Raw genomic sequence first — 27,976 nt, forward strand, 5'->3', positions numbered from 1 at the left:
CTCACACAAAGTTAGACAGATACTAACAAAAACTAGGCATGAGAGGTTAATGTAGTTCTTGACTAGAAACTTACTAGATGGGAAGTTTTAAAGATATAAAAAATGAGAAAGATGTTCATAAATAAGTCAATTTCTATTCAATAAGTATATGTCCATTTCTCTAAAATAAAAGTCAGCTCAGCCTCTCCAAATATAGAAAACATTCCAGCAGCAATCAATATGTCCCACAAATTGAGAAAGGTCAGCTACTGTATCAGCTTACATTGCTTCCTGGTAATTTCCTCTTTCTCTGTTGTTTAACAGAGTAACAATATATTTATACGGAAAATTTTGTTGCAAAATGATTTGTGAGGAGAAACTTATGGACCAAAAAGAATATCACTGTATTGCCGATGTACTTTGATCAGAAGAATGAAAGATGAAAAAGCAACAGTGACTGCTCCAGAATTCTTTTTCTGATATGCACTACATCTTGACATTCAGCTTAACAACTTCTAAATGCTCAGAACTGCTGGAGGGGCATTTAATAAATACTGTTTCTGTCCAACTTGTAAAAGAAACTATTAGAAAAGATGTTCTATGCATATATTGTTTGTATCAATGAATCAACAACTGGCATTATTTGGATGTATGGAACTTCTGCCAATAATTATCATAGTCCTTAACATGTTTTCCAAAGACCAGATGTTTTTATTTTCTCAGTGTTAAAATAGCTTGATATGAGAATGACAAGACAGACATATCAAGCAAATATAAATACACAGAATTCTCTCTGTGATCATGGGATATGCCATTCAGAAAGTACTTCTGACAATTATTTTTGGTTCATCTTTAAAGACGTGGGTATATATTTCATCTGTTTTCAAATACAGTGGCCAAACTGTATGATTCCAAAATAATCATATATTCTTATCTGCAGTTGCAAATGAATGAAGAAAAACTGTCATTACAAAGACAGTTGTTTATTTAGTAAATTTGCTTTTACATGACAGAATCGTACACAGAATCACAGGGTACGAAAAGGGAGAGTGTTTAAAGACTATAAAGGTTACACAAAAGTAATACAAAATGAGTCAAGATTTTCAGAGTGGCTGTGTTGAATTTTAGGTACTTGTAGAGGTCAATCATTTAAAACCAGTTATCTAGAACTATATATGCTGTAGTTTCAATTAAAATATGCTGTATCACAGAACATTTTGAATGAAAACCTTCAGTAAGCACAAAACGTAACCATTCAGCCATCCTGGAAGCTAAGGAGTTTGGCAGAGGGGAGCTCCTGATAGCTCTGGCGTACAATGGAAACGCTCAGAGGCAGAAGTGCGGCTACGCTACCCAAGAGGAAGATAGCAGTATTGCACAGGGAGGAAAAGAATTAAACCAAAGCACAGACTCAGGAGATAAAATTTTTAAGTGAGGTGAAAAGCAATGAGGTCTTTTATAGCTACAGAGGCTGCTGAAGGAGGATAAAGGAAGTGGTAAGTCTGCTGAATGGAGCATGGAACCTAACTTCAGAGCCTGTGGTACTCGGTGACTTCTTCACCTCATCTTTTACCATCAGTGCCTCAGAGGCTATCATCAGCTGACTGATGTCATTGCAAGGCGTCTATTTCATGAAAAAGTTGTGGACTCAAAGGACATCTCCAACGCCTGGAAAAGTCACACGTTAGACTCATCTTCAAAGGAGTGAAGAAAGCTTGGTGAACTACACAGCAGCCAGCCATCACTTGTGTTTTCAGGCAGATCACAGAGAGATTCCTACTGGAAGCCATTTCCAGTTACATAAAGGACAAGCCATTGACTGGGAACAGCAAGAATGGACTTCTCAAGGGCAAACTGTGCCTTATCAGACTGACTGCCTTCTAAAACGAAACAACAAGCACTGTGGATGAGAGAAGGTGGTGAACCTTGTTTACCTTGGCTTTAGCAAAGCCTTCAGCACAGTCCTTCACAGTCAATGTCCCTTCAGTGATAGAGATAAAACACTGTTGAACAAAGAAAACAACAAAAAAAACCCAACCAATCCCCCAAAAAGCAATCTAGGGATCACTTGGAAGCAGCATGCAGGCATCAGACTGATTTGAAACTGATACATTCGGTAAGTATGCATGCTCTAGGATTATTTGGTTCTGTGTGGAGCAGCCAGGAGCTGGACTCAAGAATCGTTATCCTTCCAAATCAGGATATTCTGTTGTTCTACGTTGTATATTCTAAGTTTTTTCTCAATGCCTCTAAATTTGTATCAGTGGTTATGATGTTTTATAGTAAATTCCACAGATTAAATGAGTTGAGTTTGTCCTTGCACTTGAACATTTGTTTTCTTTCTGAGAAACTTCTTATAGTCATCAAGATGTTGCTGAAAATCTTAATTCTTTTAAAATAATTTTCCTTATAGAAAATCAAACCATTGTACTGTGAACTTTCATTGTTTGCCCTAGGCCTTCCTCAAGTGTCTGAAAAAAATTAAATCCCTAAACAAGAACCTTTATGCCACTAAAGTGTACAAAGTTCTGCTCTAGTGGATAAAATAAGGCAAAAATTCTCAGAAGGCCTAATTACAATTACTACAACTACTGCATATATCTGAACAAGTGAATTTGACTAAAGTACAAACGATGCTTAAGAAACGAAAGTGTCTCCTTAAGCTATGTAAGTCACAGACTTCACTTTTTTTTTATTGAAGCTTTAATATTTAAGGAGGCTTAGACAACAGAAGGACAGTTAAAAATTTTTAAAGACCTTAGCATCACACAGACAATTAATTATTCAGATGAACAAACAGCATTAAACTGTCTCCAATAAAAAAAGTAAAAAAAAGGAATAAATATCAAGGCAAATTTGTTCTCTGCTTTGAGCATTATCTAGTAACCAGAAGAGAGCAAGTATTTGTGAACTCATATATAAGAAGAAAATGAAGGACAGTCTGACACATAAACCCCAGATAACATTTCATGGTATAAATTATATTGATAGTTTATAGAATATACATCACTTTCACCTATCCATAGAGAATTATTTGCATAAGACATGTATACAGCATTAATTAGGATTATTTGTAAATTAGCAATAATAATTAGCAGTACTTTGAACAAGCAGTTTCAAAACCCTGATTACTCTGGATGTTGTAGCAATTTCAGTGATTAAAAAATGAAGTTTGAAATGCCCTCATTTTTAAGTTTCCTAAAATAAGAATTTGTTGAACCTTGCTAAAAGGACAAGTGAATAGCACTCATACAGAAGAGAATTTATTCTCATTGCAAATTAAAGTTCTTCTTGACTAAATACATTTCCTTCCTCAAGTCTTACTATGTTTATCTGCACTCTGAATTAATGGGCAAATATTCACAATCAGCAGAACATTCTTGCATGTGATTAAAGTATTTCTCTAAATGTTCCTGGACCTCATTTAAATGACTTAAGCTAGCAAATACTTGGAAAACAAATAAAAACAGCAAAGATTATTCGAAGCCAAATAACAACCATCACTCAAGTAAAGGTATTAGACGTGAACTGAAACTCAAATCCAAACACAGTACTTTCATAAGTAATTCTTAAATATTTAGTGAAGCTTAAAAAAAAACAACAAAACCCCAAATCTCTGCAGTTTTCTATAGTGTAGGCCTGAATTGCATTACTTAACCCTAAATACACTTAAATGTAAAATGCAAAAGCAATCCTAGAAAGCCGCTTTGCAGAAAAATAAAGGTACTTCAGAACAATTGGCTCGATGAGAGGCAGCAGTATGCTTTGCAGCAAGGAAGTCTGAATGCATAAGGTGAAAATGGACCCAGAGAGGCTGTAGGGTCTCCACACCTGAACACAGCACACGAAGGTCCTGTGCTACCTGCTTTAAGTTGAACTTGCTCTGAGCTGAAAGTTGGACTGGATGGTCCCTGGAAGTCCAACAAACATAAGTTCATGAATTCAGACACACATAGCCAGTAACATAATGATGATATTTTATATAAAGTATAAAAATAAAAAGCTAATAAAATAACCTGAATTATGTCTACGTAGTTTGCGCAGCTTGTGTAAGCAGAAAACTTATTGCATGTTCACACATTTGAAATTTTGGCACCACAAGCCTTCAGGTAACTTCTTCATAGCTAGTGGTTTTAACCCTGCATTTTCCTTCAGTTGACTCTTTGTTCTTTCAGCTATCGCAATAACGAACGTAAGTAAAGTCTCAACTACCACATATATTATAGTCATCATATTGAAGACTAAAGGACTGAACAATCATTTATTTCTATAGAATGCAACACTTAATATGGAAAATATAAAAGAATTATATCTTGAAGCTCAAACAGATTTGCCCCCTGTACAAGGACATAGAGGTAAATCTCACAAAATTCCTCTCCTTAATTAACTGGCAATCAATTAACATGGATAAAATGTAGTCGGATAAACAGTACTCTATTTCTTTATGAAAAAGAATTAGCAACATCCAATCAATAACAGCCACACAAAAATATCAGAAAGATGGATGCTACTGAGATTGTAATACATTTACAAAAAGCATCAGTAAGATTACATTGTACAGTCCAAAGTTCAGGATCTTGAGGAGGGAAAGCCACCAGGTCAAGCTGTTATTACTATGATTTTGTAGAGCATTCTGCAGAGTTTTCCACAGTGGAATGAAGATCTTTTACATTTAAGTCAGTAATAGCTCTCACTCCTGAATTCAACACTTTACTCTCACAGAGTTCGTTATAGAAACTCATTCTAAATCTGCATCAGTATTTTATTTTATCAGTAGTTATAACATACATGTTAGTTTCTTTTATTCCTTCAGAAGGCCACACAAATACTCCATTTTTGTTATTAGATTGGTTATAGCACTTCATATTTAGTTTCTCACATTTACCCACTGAAATGCTTAAGCGTCTCATCTTTTTTTCCTTTTCTTACTCAGTACCTTCAAATTCAATTATAATCACAAAGAGCAGCAGGTTATCAGTCAGAGTTTGAAATGGTAAAAAGAAAAACAAAACTATTTAAGCAACTGGAAATGCATTCATTCTAATATGCCTTCTAAAAAACTTGGGTATTTGTTTTCTAGCTCACCTTCAATGTAGTTTAAATAAATACATGAAGACAGATTTTTCATCACAATATTTGGACACTGCTAGTCTGAAATCTACTCTGTTGCAACTGTTGGAAACAGAGCTCCACACTTAAACATACGTATTTAAAAATGTAAGCCTTAAATTTATGAAAAAGTAAATGCACTGAAATAGCTCACAACAACTATTCCTGTTCTTCGCATGTCTTCACACAGATGTGTTGGCATGCCCACTAATTATAAAAGAATTGGTAATTTGCCTGTGGTAAAAAAAAAAAGAAAAACAAAGGAAAAAACCATTCCAGTCAATTTAAAATGAACAGTTACATGTAACGTAGGAAAAATTTTCTGATACAGTAAGCTTGGCAATAAAATTACGTTTTTAAGTAATTATCCATCTATCACTAAAACTGAAAGTCCTTATGATTATGCAATGAATGAAGACGGCTGCTGGCAATAGAGAGATTGGGGAGCAACAGCTGCGTGGTAAACAGTGGTATTTCCAGGCAGTGTTAATATTCTCAAGAGACACAACGTGACATTCCAGGCATCTGTTCTCCCTGTACACTTTCTATGGTGCAGCTGATTATGACTCCCAGACAGCCACTAGGAAAGATGACATTAAACCCATTTAAAAATTGAGTTGTTAAATAAAATTCTTAAGTTCCTCCACAAAGAAACCAAGCCCTGGTATCAACTGTACTAGCTGACTGGAAATAGTAATATATAAATCTAAATGAATATCAGGAGTTATGTCAGAAATACAGAGCTCAACACAGAATTTCAACCTTCAGTTCAAAGCAATATGAAGACATCAGATTCCAACACAATGTGAGTGCAGGGGCATCCATCTAGGCTCAGGCTTCGCAATGGTTTTGTTGCACTTCTAATCATGTCTATTTGTTATGTCACAGACAACAAGCAATTAAAAAAATTCTGATTATCCATATATCTTATCACATTGACAGGTGAGCGTGCAAGTTACAAACTGCAGAATTATAACTACCAGTGACCAAAATCAAAATAATTTTGGAAGCATTCATCCGATTCCCTGCCACAGCACAAAACAAAAAATTAAATGTAACACTAAAAAGAAAGTAAGAAGGAATTAAACTTACTTGGTAGAGCCAAAAGGAGAAATAAAAATATAAATAATGTTTCACAGACACTACTTACCAAAAACAGAATTCTAAAGTTGTTCAGATCACCAAAGAATTCTTCTATGCTTATTGATTTGGCATCAAAAGTGAAGTATTCTCCCAAATTCTCATATAATTTCATCATGTTGTTGTGCATGTACAACAGTTTTTCATATTGTTCGCGTGCATTCTTAGCAAAGATGTAAGGTCTTGTTAAGGAAAATGATTCAAGTGGAATTAAATCTAACAGCAATTACAAACAAGACAATATAGCGTAAATGTGGGCAAAACTGGAAAATTTGGCAGTACCATCAAGTACGTTATCTTTTAAGCATAAATGTATATGAGTACACTGCAATGCAAGACAGAAAACATCATTGATACTGCTGGTTTATTATAGGTTTAGTTTAACTTGCAAATTATATAGATTATCATAGTTCAAGAGTACTTAGGCTCCCTGTATGTTTAATGTAAGCAATACAGTTACATTATTTGGTCACAGCTGAACTTGCAACTCATGAAAGCACAAGGACAATAGAGCTAAACAAGATGCTAAGGGGTGTTTTCTATCTTCCAAGTCTGTTTACCAACAAAAACTCATGAGTTCTAAAGATATCAAGAAACAACAAATATAAGAGGACAAGAAGAAACATTCTTCTCAAAAGAGTATTCACACATTTGTCTGTTGGATCAGAAGTGAAAAAGCTGGCTACTCAAACGTATAACAGAACAAAACACACAACAGATACAAATGTACACTTAAAATCAACTCAAACTTGATCAGAAATTCTCACCAATATTAAATCAGAAATACAAAAAGCTAATACCTTGTTTATTACTAATGATAAAAATGTAATTTACTGTAAGTTGGAAATGAAACACCTCGGAAGTTGTCCAGACTGCTGCCTATATTTATTCTCTTACATGCTTTCAGAGTGGGAGGGGGTGAAAGACAGAAGTACTCCTTGCTTTAATTTTCATAAAGTCATACTGTTAGAAGGTTGCAATATATTACACATTTTTATTAGTAATCAGAGAGTATAAATAGAAGACTGATTACCAACTCAGCAGTTGTAATTAAACGTTTGGCATAATCATCTTAAATTGAAAGGGATTTATTTTTCCTATATGGAAACTTACTCACAGAACAACTTACAAATGCAGAAACAGCACAAGCTGCAAAATATTACTTTGCCTTCGAGCTAGTTAAGTTTCAGTCTATTTTATTTTGTTGCGGTTGTTTATATCTACAAAGATATGAAGTCACAAATCACTCCGACAAAACAGCTGCTACATGATTAAACTAGTTCTGTTGATAGTGAATTGAAGATGATTAAAGTATTACACTACACATATATAAACCTAAGAACAAAAGACAGACATTATTTTCTGAACTACAGAAATCATAAGCTCAGCTCCCAGAAGCACTTATTTGTAACAACTATCTTACATGCAGATTCTCTGATTCTTAATACAGCAGACCTCATGTTGCAAACTGCCCCCATATTTCTGTCTCTAATCCAAGAGTCTGCCTAGTACCACATTTTTAATTACATAGTATCTTTGAGATCCCAATCTCTCTGCAAAAAAACAAGCAATCTCAAAACTAATTAGGGGAGTAAGACTAAAGAGACACCATATAAAATATTTATTTTTGAGATTGGATTAAATCCCCAAGCAATTCTGAAACCAGTCAACAGCTCACATAATAAAGAAAGGAAATTCAGGTAGATATTCTGTTTCTAACATCTCCTTGGTGTTTGGATACTGTTGAGTATTGTGTCATTTCACAATCTAACTTCAAAAGAGTATCAAGGCTGAAAATAAACTCTTTGAGACAAAGCTCTCAAAGTCCAATTTCCCATTAAGTTTTACATTCAACTTGAGAAATAACAACACTATAAAATGAGAAAATGTTGATATTGAAACTAGAACATATTTTTACAGCAACATTACATAAACATCTACAGTAATAACAATAATTACATATAAGCCTGAATTTTTGAAGTAGTTGATGTTTACATTTATGGATGATTTCCAAACATGATGTCCAATACACTGGTTCTAAACATTTGATCCATGGATTAAAAATAAAATAATTAAAAGAAAATCACCCTTAAGTAACTGATACCAAGAGTTTAATAATATATCTGGTTTATCCTATAACCTCATAAAATCTCTACATGCCAGGTCTCTAGAGAACCCTAAAGAAAATAAAAGCTAACTTTTGCTATCAAGTTCTAGTTACCTACTAATTCTAATTTTTCCAGTCCCTTCTTCCTCTTAGAAGAGGAGCTGGGAAACTTAAAAACTGTTTTGTTCCCCCCCCCCCAATGATTTTTATCTGTTTGGTTTTACATTTGCTGCAAACTTCAGTTTACATCTAAATACACAGTACTTACAAAAAATGTATTTTCAGTCATTATATTAATGAGCCATGAACAGATGACTACAGTTTGCTGGCATTTAATTAATCAAGCAATGGATACAAAAGTCATCATGACACTATGCAATCTCACTATGTGAGACAAAGAATACTCAATTGCTGTCAATACTAGATTTAAATTATATATGTATATATATATACACATATATATATATTAGGATCACTACCACAATACTCTCATGCTTTCTACTGCTTTCTTCCAAGTAGACAGATAACAAGCAACAAAAACAACCAACATAGAAATCAAGGTTAAAGACTTGAATCTATTGGAGGGGTAGTTATCACTTGAATCACAACACCTATTAAGAACTTCATAACAATGTATCAATTATTATTATTACTGTTGTCAGTTACTCCAAACTCCCAAGCACTACAATTACTACTCTGGAAATTGACAATTTCCATCAGAATGTTCTGTGTCTCAGATAACAGAGTTTAATTAAACTAGCTTATTAAAACTTCCATTACAAATTACATTTGAATGTTTCTCTCCTGTCCTGAAATGAACTATGGAATTAGTGTCAGCTGTACTTAAAGAAGAAGGGAATGAAGCTGCATGATATAACACCACCTTATTATTCTGAAGATGCACATACAGTGACAGATACAGTTGTAATATCAAGGGTAATATAGTTGATTTTTTTCATAAAATTACAACTTTGTTATTAAAACAAAGTACATTAATGTTAATAACATACAAATAGTCTATTATCTGTACTGCAAATCCTGTTATTTTGGAGAAACATAAGGTAGTTTTACTCTTTAAACTGTTGTTAACTCACTGTCAGTCAGCTCAGTGTTATCATGTTACTGCCAACACTAATGAAAATTAATAAACTAATTTTAAAATAATATTTTTATTTGAAAGCTTCACAGCGAATCTGTTGGAGCCCACAATGAAAAGATGGGGGGAGAACTAATTTGGCAGAATGAATTATGTAAATAATCACACAGTAGCTGATTTTTGTTTCTATGACTTCATAATATATTAGTTAAAACATGAGGGAGATTAAAAACGTGACGCCACTAATTATAAATACTGCATGTTACTACTATGAATGCGTGAATTAGTGGATTCGCTTATAAGCTGATCTTATTGGGGGCATTTGTACTCCTCAAAGGTAGGAAATTAGCAAGAAAAGGACATTAAGTATACAGCAGACTAGACAACAGATCAAGAAACAGTTCGAAAACTGCACCTCCACATAACAGCCTGCATTCATAGTTACAGGTACTTCACTGCCGAATTACAACCTAATTTGTATTTGACCTTCTGTACTTCTGAGTCTGAACCAAGTGCTGAATCACAGTTAAACTGAGTTTCAACAGGTGACTGAGCACAGAAACAGGTTGCCTAGACTGTGGAAATCTCCCTCTGTAAAGATGCTCAAAAGTCAACTGGACATGGTCCCAGACAGTTTGCCCCAGGTGACCGTACTGGAGCAGGGGAACTGGACCTGATGACCTCCAGAGGTCCATTTCCAACTCAATCGTTCTATGATTCTGAGAAATCCAAATCTATAAACAGAATAACCAATATCTTGTTCAATATTTCAAATTCAAACATTACAATTCAGAATTCCTAAAAAAATTTTTTCTTCTTCTTTAGCTAGATATATAATGCAACTTCATGTCATTCAAATATCCCAAGCTTAGAGTTCTATGCCTAGAGTTCTATGCTCTTCACACCAACAGAGCTTTTTACCACTCCAAGCATTCCAAAAGGAAACCAAACTGAGAACTGCTGAAGAGGAAGATGAAATACTAACACATCAATTGTCAGAACCTTCGCCATGAACTATAATCATTCGGTCCTAAAATTATCTTGTTAAACAGTTAATTATTTCAACAAATCACAGTCTTTGCTATTTAAACAAAATTAATTATTCTGATGATGAGAATTCCACAAGATATCAGCAATTCAGTTATATCAAGTGTAAGGACCAGATAAGTGAATTTGGCTGCCCTAGGTTTGATTTAGCCACCTACTTGACCTGTACTTAGGCCAACCCATTGTCTGACTTAGAACATACAACCACAAACAGGCCTATACCCATGCTTCAAAACTATCTGTGAAAATGATGACATCCAAGACATAAGAAGACTACTTGCTGATCTATATATTGCTACATACTATCCTTAGAGTGAAACACTTGTTGCAGGGGTAGAACCACCTATTACTATTACAAAAATACACTCAAGAATATTAACCTTTATAAAAAGATCTCCAAATAACTACCACAAAGTGTCAAAATTTAATGAAAAAAATTTCAAGTACACATTCAGCATACCATCATTTCCAAACTCTTGTATATAAATTTCAGAGCAGGGCTCTGGATTATGGAAATACCAAAGTAACCTAACAATATGTTTTATCTAGGTAGAAGAGAAAGTTTGATACTATACTGTCATAATCTTTAATAAAGGATGTATCATTGCTCTTAGTTTCTAATTTCTAAGCTCATCCATAATAGAGCATCTTCAAATTGAACTGCAGAAACACAAACAGAACTTATTAGTTGAAGACAAATTCAGCTTTAATAACAGTAAGTCATTTACACTGATAGCTCTATTTTCACCTGCTATCAGTATGTAAACAGATGCTAACAATTTTATCATTCACACTACATACATAATGCATCTCTTTGACTACACAGAAAATGAATTCTGGAGCATACACAAATAATTATGAATCACAATTATATATCTAATCTCTTCTTCCTTTAAAAAGTCTTTCTCTTCTGGAAGTAAAAAAAACCACAGTCTGGCAGGAATCTTCATCTATCCAAATTAGAAACCAAAGAAATCAAAACAGAGAAACAACACTACTTTATCTGTTTACACAAAATCACGTCCTTTTAGAGAATTTGTAGATTCACTAATTAATAAAACATCCATAAACAACTCAGTTGAGAATTTGTTTCTCACTACAAAGCAAATTACTTCATCATTCATCATTTAACAGAACAGTCTGAGGGGAACAGGTGAAACAGTTGCTCCTCTTACACTAGAGGGTTCTGTACCTCTCCCTGTCCTCAATTACATTTCATTAGTACATGAAGTCATTAACTACGAGAATTATTTAATACAACTGCATTCAGTGAGCATAGACCATATTTCAGCGTTTGTGTTCATGAAAATGAAGCATGAAGATCATAACCATTTGATACCAATGCCAGCTGTCATGCCTAAGTGATGTTAATTAAGATGAGGCCTTTCTGACTTGGCCTGAAATAGCTATAAAGCTTTCATCTTAATAAACAGCAGAAAATGTCATTGTTTACTTACTCCTAGTTCTAAGCAATTATATCAATTCCTAATTGTCATGAATTCAAACTTCTCAATAATTAAAAGACTATTTGCAATGATTACATACACATCACTTTAATATGCACAAAAGCAAGCTTATGACAATGTAATTTCAACAGGTTTTTTTTTTTTTTTAATTATACTCTTGTTAATCAGGAAGCAAAGATCAGTGCTCATTTCTCTAGAAGTCCAATAGGAACTCTCTAAGGAAAACTGATAAATTAGGGCCTATTTTATAAATATTCAGTCCAAGCAATGAAACTCCACAGCCTGTTTCTTAAATCGGTTTATGTTAGAGAAGACTGCTCTAAGACTTACAGATTTAACAGCTGATTTAAGAGTATGAATAAGAAAACTAATTATCTCGTAGCATGAATAAGAAAACTTAGAAAGTAAATAAGAATACAAAGGAATAAATAAAAAGCAGCATTTACAAAGCCACCATCTAGTGAAGGGAAGATCTTGGCTATCTTAAATGGAGAGGAAGTGGAATAACTCCAAAACTAGGGCTAGGAATTAAACTAAAGTAACCTAAAACCACTACTTCCCTTGCCCAAGGAAAAGACAGTTCATGACCTGAGAATTTAACAAGTCTTTAATTTCTTTTCCCCTACCTAAAAGGAAAAATAATCCCCAAAATCTACACTCTTAAACTCTGTTGCCTTTTATTTTCAAATTTGACCTATCAAAACAATTTCTTACAAAGTTTCTTTTTCAGTCTGGGGGTGTTCCCCTCTCGTCCATACCCAGCTTGTGCAGAATTCAGTAAACTCTGCACTCTCTCATTAAATCTCCCTCAGAGATTTTTTTTTTTTTTTTTTTTTTACCTGGAATTCTGAAATCCTGCATTTTGAAAGCAAGTCCCTAACAACTTATGCTTTTCCAGTACTTTTTAGAACAGAAAATATGTTGTTTTTAACCTAAAGCTCATTTTTAATATTTTGCTTTCGAAAGATCTTGAAATAATAAAGAGATCTACTAACTTTTTAAAATTCAGATTGCTCTCATTTTTAGTGGTCGTAAACAATTAACTATAACCACTACTTATGCATTTATTGCAAAGCAACACAGAAGATATAAGTCAAGAAAATATCTCCCATCTTCCTTGAGAAAAATTAAACGAAAATTCATTTAAAGGCATAAAAACAAGAACAAAACTAAAACGCTGCTATTACAATCAAAACGATGCTGAAAAAAGGTTAATGTATTATAGTCAAATAAATTAAATATGTCTTGAAAATAACACAAAGCATTGACATATGAAGTTCTATCAACAACAACAAAAATCAGTTATCATTTCAGCAAAGCTACGATTAGGTAGCCATCCCTAGAAATGTTCTATTAGCTTTGGAACATATAATGAGGTGCCTTAAACAAAATTACAGCTTTGTGTGCCCTAAATCTTTCAGAGAATCAGCAACTTTGATCATGCAGTTTTTCCTTCTACAGAATTTCATTGAGAGTTATGTCTGAGCTGCCAGTTATACCCTGTTTTACCAAGTTTCCATCAGCAGACCTGATGGTTCTTTCATCGAGATAAGTTTTTGGGGCTAAAGCGTGGGGAAGAAAAGTAGCAGTGAGTAGAAGTGACTAACTGACATATTAGAATTATTTTAATACAGCAATGCCAGGAAGCCCTTGTCTTCTTGCTTTTCAGAATTTTGGAAAACAATAAATACAATCACACCATATAATATTTCAAAATTCTATATGTTCAAAATTAAAGGAATTGTTTTAAAATTGCTTGATAGCTATCTGATAGAAAAGTCACTTCTTTCTCAGGGTTAGAGAAGCGAACAGGACAAAAAGTCATTCCACAAACACCCAAATTGCTTTTATCAGTTTGAACAGTTTATGTCAGTTTGATTTTTGGTATGAAATGCTGCAGTTACAGGGATTTACAGTGTGCACTCTCCCTTTAATTTCAGATTAAAAATAAACATATAGCAATTAGAAAATGGATCTCTAAATTATCATTCAAGTAGTGAACAATTCTTTATTAAAAAATAAAAATCTATTTCAGTGATCTGGAAAACTTGCTTTAATAGAGATTTAAGGATGAAAGCACAGCTTCCCTCAGGCAGTTATTCACAATCAACGCTACTCTAGATTTTCCATGTATTTAAATGGATTTTTGTTCACAATTTTATTCCTTAGAATCTCCTAAACACCCAGGCTTTTCCTCAAATACAGTTTCTACAGTCCGTGTAGATTGCTGTCAAAAATCATTTTTTTTTCTACTTACCCAACATACATACCCAAAATGCACCTCAACTTTTGCCCTTTTCTAGTATTATATTCTCTCTCAATTTCATAAAGCACAGTTCTAGATGTGGTCTTTAAGGTGCAGAACAGAACAGAGCTCCCTCATGTAATATAGCTACATAATCTCAGGGATTAAACAACCAACAGACCAAAAGCATTGTGAATAATCAAATACGTGGACTTAATCTGAAGCAGATAACCTAGAGAAGTCCGTAATATAGAGTCAACAGAATAAAAGTAATTCAATAAATAAAAATCAGGAAAGTAAGCTATCTGAAGTTCTTGTTTGCCACACAACTACCCGTTGCTTATCATTACATTCCCCCATTTGTAATTGTTGCCAATGTCTTCCTTTATTAATCCCATAAAGGTCTTTACATATTGTTTGTATACTTCTGCTCACATTTACAGTCTATCCCAATATGAAAAAAAATCAATGCAATCATTTGTAACCTTACATCAAGTCTTCTTCTTTCTTAAAAGAAATGAAGATTTGAAAGCAGAAGTGTACTATGACAAAGAAAATTGATAATTTGTTTTGTATAAAACTATTTTCATATATGCAGAATGATTGACAGCAACTTGAATAACTTTATAAAAAAACTGTATGATCTAAGATAAACCAACAAACTTTTTCCTTTTTTTTTTTTCCTCCCCCTTTTTTTGTTTTCCCCCAGCGGCTACCTACCATCTAAACAACATTCCTAAGGGGAAAAAAGAGACAATGGAAATCTACTTCATTTCAGCATATCTTCGGTATAATTCACACTTTCTTTAAGAAAACACACAAAGAAAGCCACCCGTATTTATTCCAGGAGGTTTAACACCTTCACCATGCCTTGTTAGAGCTGATAGAGAGGTAATACAGCAAAGAAGATGGATTTAGATTTACAACAGAGCATATTTACTCTGTTTCAAGGTAAACTCAGTACTCAATATGCCCCCCAGGAAGCCCCTATAAATGCACACCTGCTCTTTACAGAAAAGGTTTTTTCTATTGTACTGTCAGTTTCTTCAACCACTGTTTCACACATACTACTTTATCATTTAACCATAGGAAATCAAGCAGAGGACACAAAACATAGACCAAAACTATGTTTAAACCTCCTCCTTTCTTTGACAGAAGTGGATTTGTATCATGGCTGTCACAGAAACAACATGGAAGAAAAATAGAGATAATTCCAGAAGCTATGAACACTGATGATTCCATACATGGAAGAAATACTCTTTCCACCAACTAAACAAACAACTGCAGCTCAACTATACCAAATAGTAGTCCTTTTGTCCTCTACCTCCCTACTAACTTAATAGTGTCAATGTGTCAATATTTCAAACATAACTAAACTTACCACAAATTAGTTTCAATCTTATTCTAAAATTTTGCAGCATCAGTTCTTCAATAGGATTCAAAACGCTAAGATGCTATGTGCTTGAACAATTAGCAACACAAAGGAAACACTGTTTATTCATCAATGTCCTGAATTTTCTAAGAAAGCTGCCAATTTCGAAGAGAAAAGTAGATTATACACATGTACTAATTCTTCCCGTCTTCTATCACAGTGCTTTCAGAAGTGGGATTTTCTGCCTGTGCTGATCAAATACATTAGAACTTCAGATAGACTTCTGAGAATTACAAGCATGATCAGTTTAATCAAGTTTATCTTGGTTGTTTTAGCACACCCATTTATATATGATGCGAGTGTTTAAGAGAGAGAAGCCTTTTAAATATAACCTCTCATCAAATGATATATTGTTGACTCCCTTTTCAATAAGTGCATTCCAGTGAATCTTATGTTTTGGGGAAACACAGTATCAGTGCTTACTTGGGCAGAGTTTCAAGTCCATAATTATTTCATAGGTGAAAGTATAAAATAGATCAGATGGCCTCAACTGATCCTCTTATGAGTTAAAACTCTGAAAGAGTTCAGTGAAGCTTAAAGTAATCCATTTTTCCCCAGAAGAACTTTAAGGTTCCACTGTTTATAGCCCTTTCTCAGTAACAAACAAGATCAGTAACATGAATATTCTGTTACTGGTTTTGTTTTCTCTATATTAGATAGAAAACTTAACAATTAATTTTTTAAAAAAGTAAGAAATTCCTTGATTAAGCATTTAAATAAGTACTATTTTTTCCAGAGGTAAGTTCTGGAGATAACATCCAATTTTTTGATCTCTTAAGCTAGAATAAATCCGTCCTGTTTCATTCCCCTCCCCTGTATGTACTCTTAAGTTGTTTTAAGTAAGTGTTAAGTTTCAAGACACATGTTTCCTTGGAATTCATTTTTTTAACTGGAAGCAGAAATCTTTCTGATCCCTTGTTATTCACTGTAGAACTTAATACAGCAGGACACTCCAGCTTTTTCATCGCTTGTGAGTTTTTCTTGCTGGTGTGGTGGGAGAAAGAGAGAAGGAAGATGGATAAAAACTAGCTTGAAAAGTTAGTCTGGGAGAAAAAAAAGAAAAAATCTTACTGAGGTATTAACTTCAGTACCACAACTTTTATGTCTCTTGACACTATGTAGGAAAAAGTATTTTATCTGGATGTATAACCAAGATTTTCCTGAAATACATCTTTTACTCTAGAACTGCACTTCCTAACGACAGTATTTTCAAATATCACTTTTTTTTAGATAAGAATGTCCAACTTGAATCTCCCCTGGCAACACTTGAGGCCATTTCCTCTCGTCCTATTGCTAGTTACACATGGGAGAAGAGGTCGACCCCCACCTCATCACAATCTCCCTTTTCAGGCAGATGCAGAGAATGATAAGGTCACCCCTCTGCCTTCTCTTCTCCAGACTGAACAATCCCAGCTCCCTCAGCCGCTCCTCATAAGGTTTGTGCTCCAAACCCCTCTGCTTCGTTGCCTCTCTGAACACGCTCCAGGGCCTCAGTGTCTTTCTTGCAGCGAGGGGCCCAAAACTGGACACAGTACTCGAGGTGCAGCCTCACCAGGGCTGAGTACAGAGGGATGATCACTTCCCTGCTCCTGCTGGCAACACTTATTTCATGGAGAAATGAGAGTGACAGTGCATTTCAAACTGTCTCAGAAACAAAACAGGCTTTCCCAAAAATGACATCTCAAAACACTTGAAGTGAATTATTTTTCCATAACAAGCTAGAAGGAACTCCCAAGTGTTAACAGATGACAAGAGTGTTAATGCCATTAACATTCTTTCAGCACTCTTAGTCAGTGTGTAAATGATGTCCTGCCGCTCAGTCACACAAAGAAAAAGAAAGTTTCACAGACAATTCCAGATGCTGGAACTCTGATTCAATATATTTGTTTCTTCCCCAGTGGCCTATTATGTGAGATTCTGTAATACACTGTTTCCGACAAGAGTATTATCAGTTAAAGCTTAGTGTACATGAAATATTTTCTAACATTCTCAGTGCATAAAAGACCCATACACATTTAAAATACACTGTTCCCCAGATGATTTCATTACCTCTGAAGTACATCAAGTAAGTAACTGACAGATCTCACATTCAGTTGCAAAGCAATAGACATCACCAGACAGAACTAGGAGTACAAATTCAAGTTGAATGAGAATCCTTTACAGAAAAAGCTTTTTTTTTTTTTAATTTTAAATGAAAGGACTGTCTTAACTGGGTTCATTGCTGAAAATTAAAATTAGTTGACAGATCAGTGCTGTTCTGCTTAATAAGTTAATAACAAGCTCAAAGTAGGGCTTAACAGCAGTAATTCTGCATCATTTATGGCTTCCTAAAGTTTTCATTTCTTTAATGATAAGCTTTTAATTCTTCACATGAATGCAACCAACTAAAAAATAACAAACAATTATTTTTATTACTCTGGTAGAGAGAAGATTGTAACAGAACTAGGTATGTCAATATATTTTACTACAGCAAATGACGTAACTTATAAAACAGAGTTAAATAATTATTAATATGTTGCTTAAGGAAATCTTCAATACACCTGAGATACATTATACTTAAAAAAAAAACATGAGATTGTTTAAAAATTATATAATGGTCCAAAAGAAAGATCTCTGGTTCTTTCAATCCAAGCAGATTGCAGTAAAAACAAAAAGTCTCTCAAGCAGGATAAACACCATGTTCTAACTGCCTTAAAAAGAAAACAATGCCTATAGCTACTGTAACATCAGTATAAAATTCAGAGTTTAGGATTCAACCTAAATTTTAGGCACAAACACTGAAACAAAAATCAAGGAGTGAAAGCCAAATTTTTTATAGTTCATAATTACTCCTAAACTGTTCAATCATACTCCACAGTACAGCATGAAGCTGGGTTAATTATAAAGAAATCTCTCACATATATTTGTTCTTCAAGTAAAGTACCATTCTAGCCTTGGATCAGATAATGGGAAAGTCCTCTGAAGACAATTATTACAAGAAAGATTATGAATGATATTTTCTATTGAGATTATTACTTCAATAGGATACCAGGAAATACATACTTCATACTTCCTGAAGAAAATCTCATTCATAATTATGGGTAAATAGCCTTCTTTATTGGCAGGAAAAGAGAAGAGAAACTATGCTTTTAACCGTGGCGCATTCCTGCATTCTAAGACCCTGCTGAGAAATGATTTATGTTCCAACACGTTGCAATTTTTCTGAGACACTCAAAGCAGTTAAAATGATGTTCAAGCCTGAAATCCTCAACTTTCTAATCTCAACATGTGCTATCAAAAGCAATTATTCAACAAGCTGACAGAAACAGAAAAAACAGATATTGATGACTAAAAGGTGATTTCTTTTCCCTCCTAATTTATCTCCTATTCAAAAAAAAGAAATAATAATACGAGAGTGAAGAAACTTCTACAATATTAGCAAAGTAGGAACAAATTTGAACATCTGACAGAACTGCAGATGACTTTCTGAAAAAGAAAAATTTGTCACGTCATCTATTAATTATGAAAACATAAATCCTTGCAAGAATCAGCTCATTTCTTAGTCTTATCTACTTTGTCAAGCCACCAAATTCATCGGTATGATAAAAGCTGTCAGACATCTAGTGCCTATTATAATTACCAGGAGCCGGTAATCTAGTTCTGACATCAACATATGTGCAGTGAAGCAATGCTGCGTTCTTAACAGACTTTAAACAATTAATTATCAAATATTTTTAGGATCCACATATCCACTTCCATTTTTAAAAGCATATTTTATATCTATATATATGTATTTTAAACTGTCTTGTACTGTCAGACAATTTCTTTAAGAAATTCAGGTTATGAGGAACTGAACAGAAAGAAGTACCTCTGTGGCTCTTTTTTCCACTCCAAATTACGTGAACTCCACAAATAGTTTTTGTAAGTATGGCTAACATACAAGCAGCAGGATGACAAATGATAAAGCACTTGCTTAACACAACTGAAAATAGATATACAACCTGTAATACAGACCTGCCCTGCAAAGACTTAGTTTCCAAATACAAAGAAGTTAGGTGAATTACACTTCATTACATACACCTCTTATGTCTGATGAGCAGATACTACTGGATCTAGATATCCATCCCTATTTTGGTTTTAATACACATACATACAAATCATGACTTGTTTCACTGAAATAAGTCATATGAACTATCTGAACTTCCAGATACTTGAAGAACACACAAGATGTCTGTCTTTGCCACACACCACACTCTCAATTCTTCCAGAAATACAGAAATGTATGTTACGCAAAATAACTGCAAACTTATTTCAAGAAAATTTGACTTTTGCCTAGTCTCTCTCAAAGTTTAGAGTTTCTTACATTGGCAGTACACTTATTTATAGACTTTTGAGCACAAGAAAAGATGGGCAAGTGAAAATTTTGGAGTGAAAGCAGGTGAAACAGACATGCTTTGGTGTTCTTCCCCAGATTTTACTTAAAGTACTAAGGAACCTACAGTCCGTTCTCCCTACAGAAACCAAACCACATTTTATTTACATTAAATAACATGTAAATACTTTTACCTCTAAGATGATCAGTCAAAACCAAACACACAAGAAAATTAACAAAACTCATACTTTACTCTTCAAAAATCAACATATCTGGAGTTAAAAATAGGGACTGCTGTCAACTCTGGTAACTGACTGAAATGACGTAAATACCATTAAATACTGTTCTTTAAGAGAAAAACACAGAACTATCTTTATGACATGACACTATAGTTTCCATGAAGGAATTATTTTTCTCCCTTGGAATGCTTTAATTCATACACTGAGAAAGAACAAATCCTAAGATTCAGTTTCGTTAATGGCTTTTTGTTTTCTTACCCTCGGTCTAATCTGACATTTTTCTCTCCACTAGAATAAAAACACAGAATTAAAACTTTTTTAAATGTTGTAAATACTTTACCAGATAAGAAGAACACTGAAATCAGGAATAAAGACATGCAAAAAGGATATGCTCATCTTCTCTACAAACTTATCATGCTCATCTTCTATTTTAGGGAAATTCTTTATGTCATTCTCTATGCGCTGGATCTGTTTGTCCATTGAGTCAAGGCTGCCCTTCAGAGTTTTGTCTGAAACTAATAAAAATAGTTAATAAGTAAGAAGATTCCAAATGATGGTTAGAAGGAAACAGTATCAGAACGAGAAACAACAACAGTATAAATAGTCTTAAGGAGAATTATTCCATTAAGCAGATGCGCATTCTTCTGAATTACTGATTATAAAAAATTCTACTGTTCATAAAAATAAGTGAAAATATCTACTGTAATGCACCACATTATTATACTTAATGTGGAAATGTCACCACTTAATTCTACTATTAGTTCAAATGATTCAAATTCTATTCAAATTTACTGGTAAAAATTCTAATATTTCATTCTTTTAAAGTTGCTAAGGTTCAAAGAGATTTTACCTTATTAATGCATGTACGTGCTTAAATTAATATCTTATTAATGCATCTACTTGGTTACAGAAATGATTTAAGAAACAGACGTGAAAAAGATCAAATATTTTTCTTCTATTGAAATTAAATGGATTTCTATAAACCAGTTTGTGAAACCCACTGTTAACACCAAAGGTAGGTTTAAATAATAAAAGTCACTGACAATTACAAAAAAGGACTCATAGTATAGCACCAAAAACTAAATAAAGGATACCCCAGAAGAACAGTGCTCTGTAATACGCTATTCTAGCATAAACCACTATTCTTACGATTTGTATTAAACAACTACTAATTGATAAATCATTGAAAGAGAGATATTTCCATTGAAAGTCACAACAATTCTGAAGGTGAAACAGTACAATACCAGAGAAATTCAAGAATATTCCAGAACTACACAAAGAGTTTCTGCTGTGTAGTCCTTCGTCAAATCTCAGAGAGCAAGGAATGCAAAGAGGAGCAAAAAACTGCTAACACAATCTGGGTTTAATCACCATTGCAGCTATTAAAGAAACTCACTAGACAAAGCACTGAACAACTTGATCTAACATATCTCCTTCTGGGCTCTCAACTTCTAACAGGAGTTTGGTCTTTCCAATTCAGTCAAGCGCAAGCCATGCTTCCCTTTTTCTGAATTGAGAAGCGTGCAAATTCAAGAACAGATGAAGAGAAAGAATAAGTAGGTACTGTTTTGTAGCTTTCACACAACTACTCACTAACAGCTGGTATTAAGTAATTCTGAATAGATTATATAATTTGAGAAGCCACTTAAAGTGGTCTTCAAACTTTAATTAGTTTAACTACAGAAATTCTTTAATGCTTAATTTCTTTATTAAGTAACAGTCCGAGAGAGTGATCTAGTCTATTCTCTAATTTTCCCCCTGATAATTACTTCGAGAAGTAGAACCTGCCAGAATAGATACTTTTGTTTAAAGTAGAATTCAAATTGTAGCTTTAAAATGTAGCTTCAAAGTCTAAACTACCATGACTTCGTGTAACACTTACTACAGATTAGAAGACAACTTCCAAATAAAACCTGAAAACCCTTGAAGACTGGGAAAATGTAGCTGATGTTCTAGCAGAGTGCAATCCAATCCCAAATACCACTGAATCTCTAACAGAATCTTTTTCAGAAATTGCTTCTTGGAACTACTACACAAAATCAATCTGTGGAATTTTTTTTTGCTTCTGTCTTCTTCACTGACATCCTGTCAATGAAGATAAATACTTCTGTTGAAAAGCTTTTAATTAGATGATGCCTAGGCTACCATCAATATGGTAATGTTATTTGCAAATACAGGAGCTTCTCTAAGGGAAAACGAGTCCTCCAGTATTTGATGCACCTACATCCAAAAAAATACATTGAGAGATTTTCTGACATTTCATTATTGCAGTTTACGTGAATGAAAAGAATGACAGAAGTCACTATGCAGCGTAAGGCTGACTTTTGATTGTGATGCAAAGCGCCAGCTTTCAGATTCCATTATGGAGAGAACAGTCACAGATGCAGGCATTAAATTTATCATGCCAGAAGGCATTGTCTGTTTCATATCCACTAACATGCCAGATTGGGCAAAATCTGTTTCAGCAATTTAAACTATGCAAGGTAGAAAATACTGCAGATTTCTTTGTAAAGACTGTTTCTTCTACTGCAACAAACTATAAAACTTTCACTTGACTGAAAAATGACTAGTAGTTATGAGTATGTTCCAAATTGCTATATTTTAAAACAACAATGACACAGAATGTTTTAAAATGTTTTTCCCATTCTAAATTTATGACAATATTTCAGTGAAATACCTCTCAGACTTTCAAAAATTGTATTTTCTTGTAGTATTTGTAATAGTATATTATGTAAAGTACATAAATATTTGTATTCCACAGTGCTTCTGACTGCTGATGTCCTTACTAGTGATGTCTCAATTGGCAGAAGCACGTTAGCAAATTAAAGAAAGCAATTTTGTATGTCTACATGAAGAAGAAAATTGTGCTCCTGCTATTAGTACTACACAGACATAACTCACCTCCTCCCCCAAGTCCTCTTTCACTTGATGTTTCCCAGGATCCTCTGGTTCATATTTGTCTTTTGTTCATTTAAATCAATACTTAATTTTGGTTTTGTTTTGTTTTGTTTTTTTCAAATGGCATACCTTGGTTTCAAACAAAGAATTCTGTCTGCCACGTACTGGGAGAACAAAAAGCAACTTCTAAAAGTTATTACCCATATCAAATTCACCATTAAGTTCTGCCCTTCACTTGGAGTTTAGCTATTTTCAGAAGTCTTATATAACTGTTGAGCTAACTCCTGAAAAGATGACATATCAACACTCTGAAGGGTTTTGCTTTGTCTGAACGATCAAGATTTTTTTCAACATCAAACAACACATTTTATTGCATATGCATAAAAAAAAAGCATGGAAAGGTACTTAAAGTTTGCAAGTTAAGTGCAAAAAGAAAGTATGATAAAGAATGGCAGTGGTGGCTTAATTGCAGCTGGTATTTGAATCTGGATTTGACACAAGTCACAGTCATAGAATGGCTTGAGTTGGAAGGGAGCTATCCAGTTTCAATGCCTTGCTGCTGGCTAGTTGCCACCCACCACATCAAATCACCAGGGCCCCATTCAACCTGGCCTTGACCACCTCCAGAGCAATGTCTGACATAACATTTACATTTCAAAGATAGTCAAAACTCTACACTCAATTTCTACCAAAGTAAATTCAAACTTTAATTAGAATTTAGACTACATGATAATTGTTCAAACTGTATGATAGACACTATTTATAATTTAAATAATTTAATCTTTTCATAGCTAGGCAACCAGTGCACTAAGAAGCTTAGCATGTTATACATAAAAGCTATGCAATAGTAAATAAAGTTTTCTAACTTATTTACTGGACAATACTGCTGACTGACCAAGAATGCAATTAGCATTGTTGACTTGGTAATATAATTGAACTGTATCTCTCATATGCAATCTGTGAACATTTGACAGCATATTTATTTTTCTCTATTTAAATAAAAAAATCAAGTGTTAAAGTGTAAGCATATTGTGCTTATACACACACACAGGTGTTTACTCTCAAGCAAGAAGGCAATAAAGACCTAACAGTAAACTAATCATCATGATTACACTGCTAACACAATTTCTGATGTGTGATTTTGTAATCTCTTCGCTACGTTGTATTATTCCCACAGTCTATTTGAAAAGAGAAGAAGTTACTTTATTACAGGTTCTCCCCCTCACGTTTTCTTAAGTCAATAAGTATCAGAACAGGAAAAATCCATGCGGATTATCAATGCTTACACGTTACATAATCCTGCAATCTAAAACAGAATGTTGCAAGTATTGCGTCAAAGCAAACAAGTGCTTTCAAAGGTGCTTTTTTTTCCAATAGGTGCTTCATCTACTTGCTTACCTTTACTTGCACTCTCAACATGCTGCAGTTCATCTGTGAACTTTAAGATGTCTCGGTAATTCTCCTCACAGACTTCTGCCAGAAAATGCAATAAGGTTGTCTTGTGGTCTGTTGATTTAGTATCTATAATCTAAAAAGCAAACACAGGAGAAAATAACAGAAAAAAAAATTACTATTTTTTAATGTTTTTGATATCTGCCAGATTCACTTTATTTAAATTCAATAACAAAAAAGTTAAGTAAATTAGTGGCCTGTACATTTCAAACAACAAACTTCTGCACTTCTTTGTTGTAGGACTACAAAGGGAATCTAACCCTATGCTGCATTGTTTTTGTTCTTGATACAATTTTGTAAACCTGAAGACAGGATGTGAATTTCTGAGATTTTAGCAATTGCAGTTCAGAATGCTGTTATAAAAAGATTAAAAAGCCTCAAACAGAGATTAAATAGAACAGAGTTTAGTTCATTCCTTCAATGCCCTCGCTGCCAGATTTCTAAAGCAATGCCTCTGAAATGCTGCATGGTTGGATACAGGGCTAAGGTATTTGCTCTTTTACCAGTCACATTAAAGAAAGTTACTGTAAATCCACAATTTTTATGAAGCAAAAAAATGTAAAGAATAACGCTTGAGCTTAATCTGAATTCAAACTTGCCTGGAATTTCTGACAAATTCTATCCAAAATAAATGCACCCTACTGGAATATCAAAAGGTAATAGTCAAGCAAAGGTAATCCTAAATGCCAGTACATTAAATTCAGTAAGTCAACTTTTATTTAGGAAACCTGCATGAGAATTGCGTACATTATGAAGGTAACTGCCTACTTGCACTCTCCTCTTATCTGGGCAGGCAATTTCTAGTGGTCTCAGATAAACAAGTGCTCCTAAAGGTGATAGGACTCTGCTCTCCATTATCCTAAGGGCATTACCTACTAGATTCAGCCTAGGATTTTTAAAGTGAATTTAAGCCCAAGTTTAGCTTATCCATTTTCATGCAGATATAAAGAATGAATGTATGAATTGATTGAAGAATCAGTGGAAGCAGATTATCTGTTATTTAAAGTTAACAGAGACAGTAGGTGTATGGAACAGCGAGCTAAGCGTACTTCACTTTTTTTTTTTTAAACAGAGAAGTACTATTACAAATGTATCTGTAAAGACCTTTAAGACAAACATTATTAACTCATCTACTACAGTTCTTATACAAAAACAAGCTACAACATACACAACAAATGAAATCAAGGATTTATTTAAGAAGTATACATAAATATGTATAAAATCTCTTATTTGTTTTCTCATTCTGTAAATCACTAGAAGTTCTAATTCTATAATCCTCATGACAGGCTTGCCATTGATGTTCAATTTAATACAGGCCTTTCAGCTTTAAGGATTACCCTGTTAAGAATAAATGAGTACAGTCCAAAAACAGGCTTTTAAAAATATAAGGTATTTAGGCAATTAAGAATGCAATTTAAATCATACTGAATCAGTGATTAAGGATTAAACAATGCTCAGTAATGGTATGTAGTTAAAAGGTTTTAATATGTTACGTATATAAAGGGTTTTCCAACTTAAAAAAAAAGATAGATTTAGTGTCTCAACATCTGCATGGTAGAAAGAAATTGCATTTCAATTTTTCTGTGAACAAGAACTACAGGATTTGCATTCTTTCATCTTTGTGACAACATTAAGTGGATGAAACATTTTTTCCCCTAAAAGGACAAAATTGTTTCACCTACAGATTACAAAATAAACATGTAGTGTCACCAACAATAACATTCAAGAGGTAATATTAGCATTTGCTTAGTTGTTTAAAACGTTTAGTAAACAGTCATTCAGATCTTAAGCAGTGCCATACATATAGCCTTTGTAAAATATTAGCAATGCATGTCACTGACTAAAGGTTTTCCAACTTCGTTTTGAAAGACACTAATATAGATATTAAAATTTTCAAAACTAGATTTTGATTCTCTGGCCTTTACTAGAGAGAATGTGGAAATCACACATTAGGTTAAAGAAGTGAGTAGATCAATGTAGGTTTTAAGGAGCAGCTTCATGCTGAATGTTAAAGCATTAATTTGAGTACTCAGTACTACCAGATTCATTGTTTGGGAAGGGATTAAGACAAATAATACATACAACTTTATATTTGCAAACACAGCCACTCAAATCACATAGCAGAGTTTCTAGGTCCGCAGCTCAAAAACAGCATCAATATAATGATTTAATACTTTGATAAAGCATTTCAAATGTGTAAATCATATCAAAACCAGTTTCAGGAGGTTTTTTTTGTTGGTTTTTTTTTTGTGTGTGTGTGGGTTTTTTTTTTTTTTTTTTTGGTGTTCAGACAAATCTCTCTTTCAATCAAATTTCTATCTAGCCTGACTTCACAGACATGCAAGGGTTCCTGTCCTTGAAAAGACAGTAGCCACTGCAATACGGTTAAGAATAGCAGCTGGATTTTTGTTAAAAAAAAGCAACAACTCAAAACTATGCTACTTCTGCCATACTTATATATACACAGATGACTCATACACTTCGACAATCTTGAATACTCTAGTTCAAACACAAGAATAACTGCTACTGCTTGCCACCATTATTCTAATGCATGAATTCTAATGTAGATCTCCTTTATTTCAACTAAGTTATCCGTATTCTGCCAAAGACTGTGTAAAAAAAATTACTGCTTTTTCCAATATTCTCTGCAAAAATAACATTCAAAGATTATGTATTTTCAAGGATTTGCCATTACCACGCAAGGATTAGCTTTCTAACTATGACCAGACAGGTTTAAAATAGAGCATTCTTTTCTTCATTATATTTTACTAGAAGTTGTTAATAAGATTTCCATACTCCAGATGACCAGCTCTGACTATTTTAAGAACTTCTGACAAAATAAGAATCACAGATCAATACTTGCCTTTTAGTTACTTTTTCTTTCTGATCATATACTAAAACACTAGATCTACTAAATAGAATTAATTTTAAGATTATTCAAAAAAAGCCACAAAATTATTATGGCTATCAAGTTGTGTTGAAAAGTGAATATATGAAGTTAGGATTCCTCATCATTAAAGCAAACTCTGCTTTCTACATATATTTTATACACAGAAATGCGTACACATAGACACGTGTTCTTCCCTGCTCAGAGCCTTGTTAAAGTTCTGGTTTTAAAATAGTAATCAACAGCTCTCTTAATATGGTTCCGCACACAAGCAGAAAGTCCACTGAAGTGGACAAAACATGCTCAGTACCAACATGCACCACACAGTATGTACTTTATTAGAGAATGTTTTAAATATTTACTCTAAATCTCACAGGGATGAAAAACTACTTCCTACAGAAACATGTCCTGAAAACAAAAAAAAAGTTCACAGATTCTGTTTCTGAGGGCAAGACAAGTAGTCATAAATTTTTATCTCAGTTACTTTAAATGGAATTTAGCTGTAAGCACAGATATCTATGCTTCAGC

At 33.7% G+C, this 27,976-nt stretch overlaps 1 protein-coding gene across 4 annotated transcripts in view; it reads right to left on the reverse strand.

Moving 5' to 3' along the window:
• Positions 1 to 27,976, reverse strand: part of DIAPH2 (diaphanous related formin 2) — a 155,359-nt gene that overhangs the window by 52,779 nt on the left and 74,604 nt on the right. For 3 of the 4 annotated variants that reach the window (XM_021405708.1, XM_021405710.1, XM_021405709.1), the window contains 3 exons: positions 24,508 to 24,637; positions 20,602 to 20,726; positions 6,239 to 6,403 (listed from right to left, as the gene is read on the reverse strand). In XM_021405708.1, the coding sequence (XP_021261383.1) occupies positions 6,239 to 6,403; positions 20,602 to 20,726; positions 24,508 to 24,637 (420 nt within the window). Of the gene's footprint in view, positions 1 to 2,630; positions 5,669 to 6,238; positions 6,404 to 20,601; positions 20,727 to 24,507; positions 24,638 to 27,976 lie in introns of those variants that run through there. The other variant, XM_021405712.1, reaches the window with a different exon arrangement.

Source organism: Numida meleagris, chromosome 8 (assembly GCF_002078875.1).
Source record: "Numida meleagris isolate 19003 breed g44 Domestic line chromosome 8, NumMel1.0, whole genome shotgun sequence".
NCBI classification, from domain to species: Eukaryota; Metazoa; Chordata; class Aves; order Galliformes; family Numididae; genus Numida; species Numida meleagris.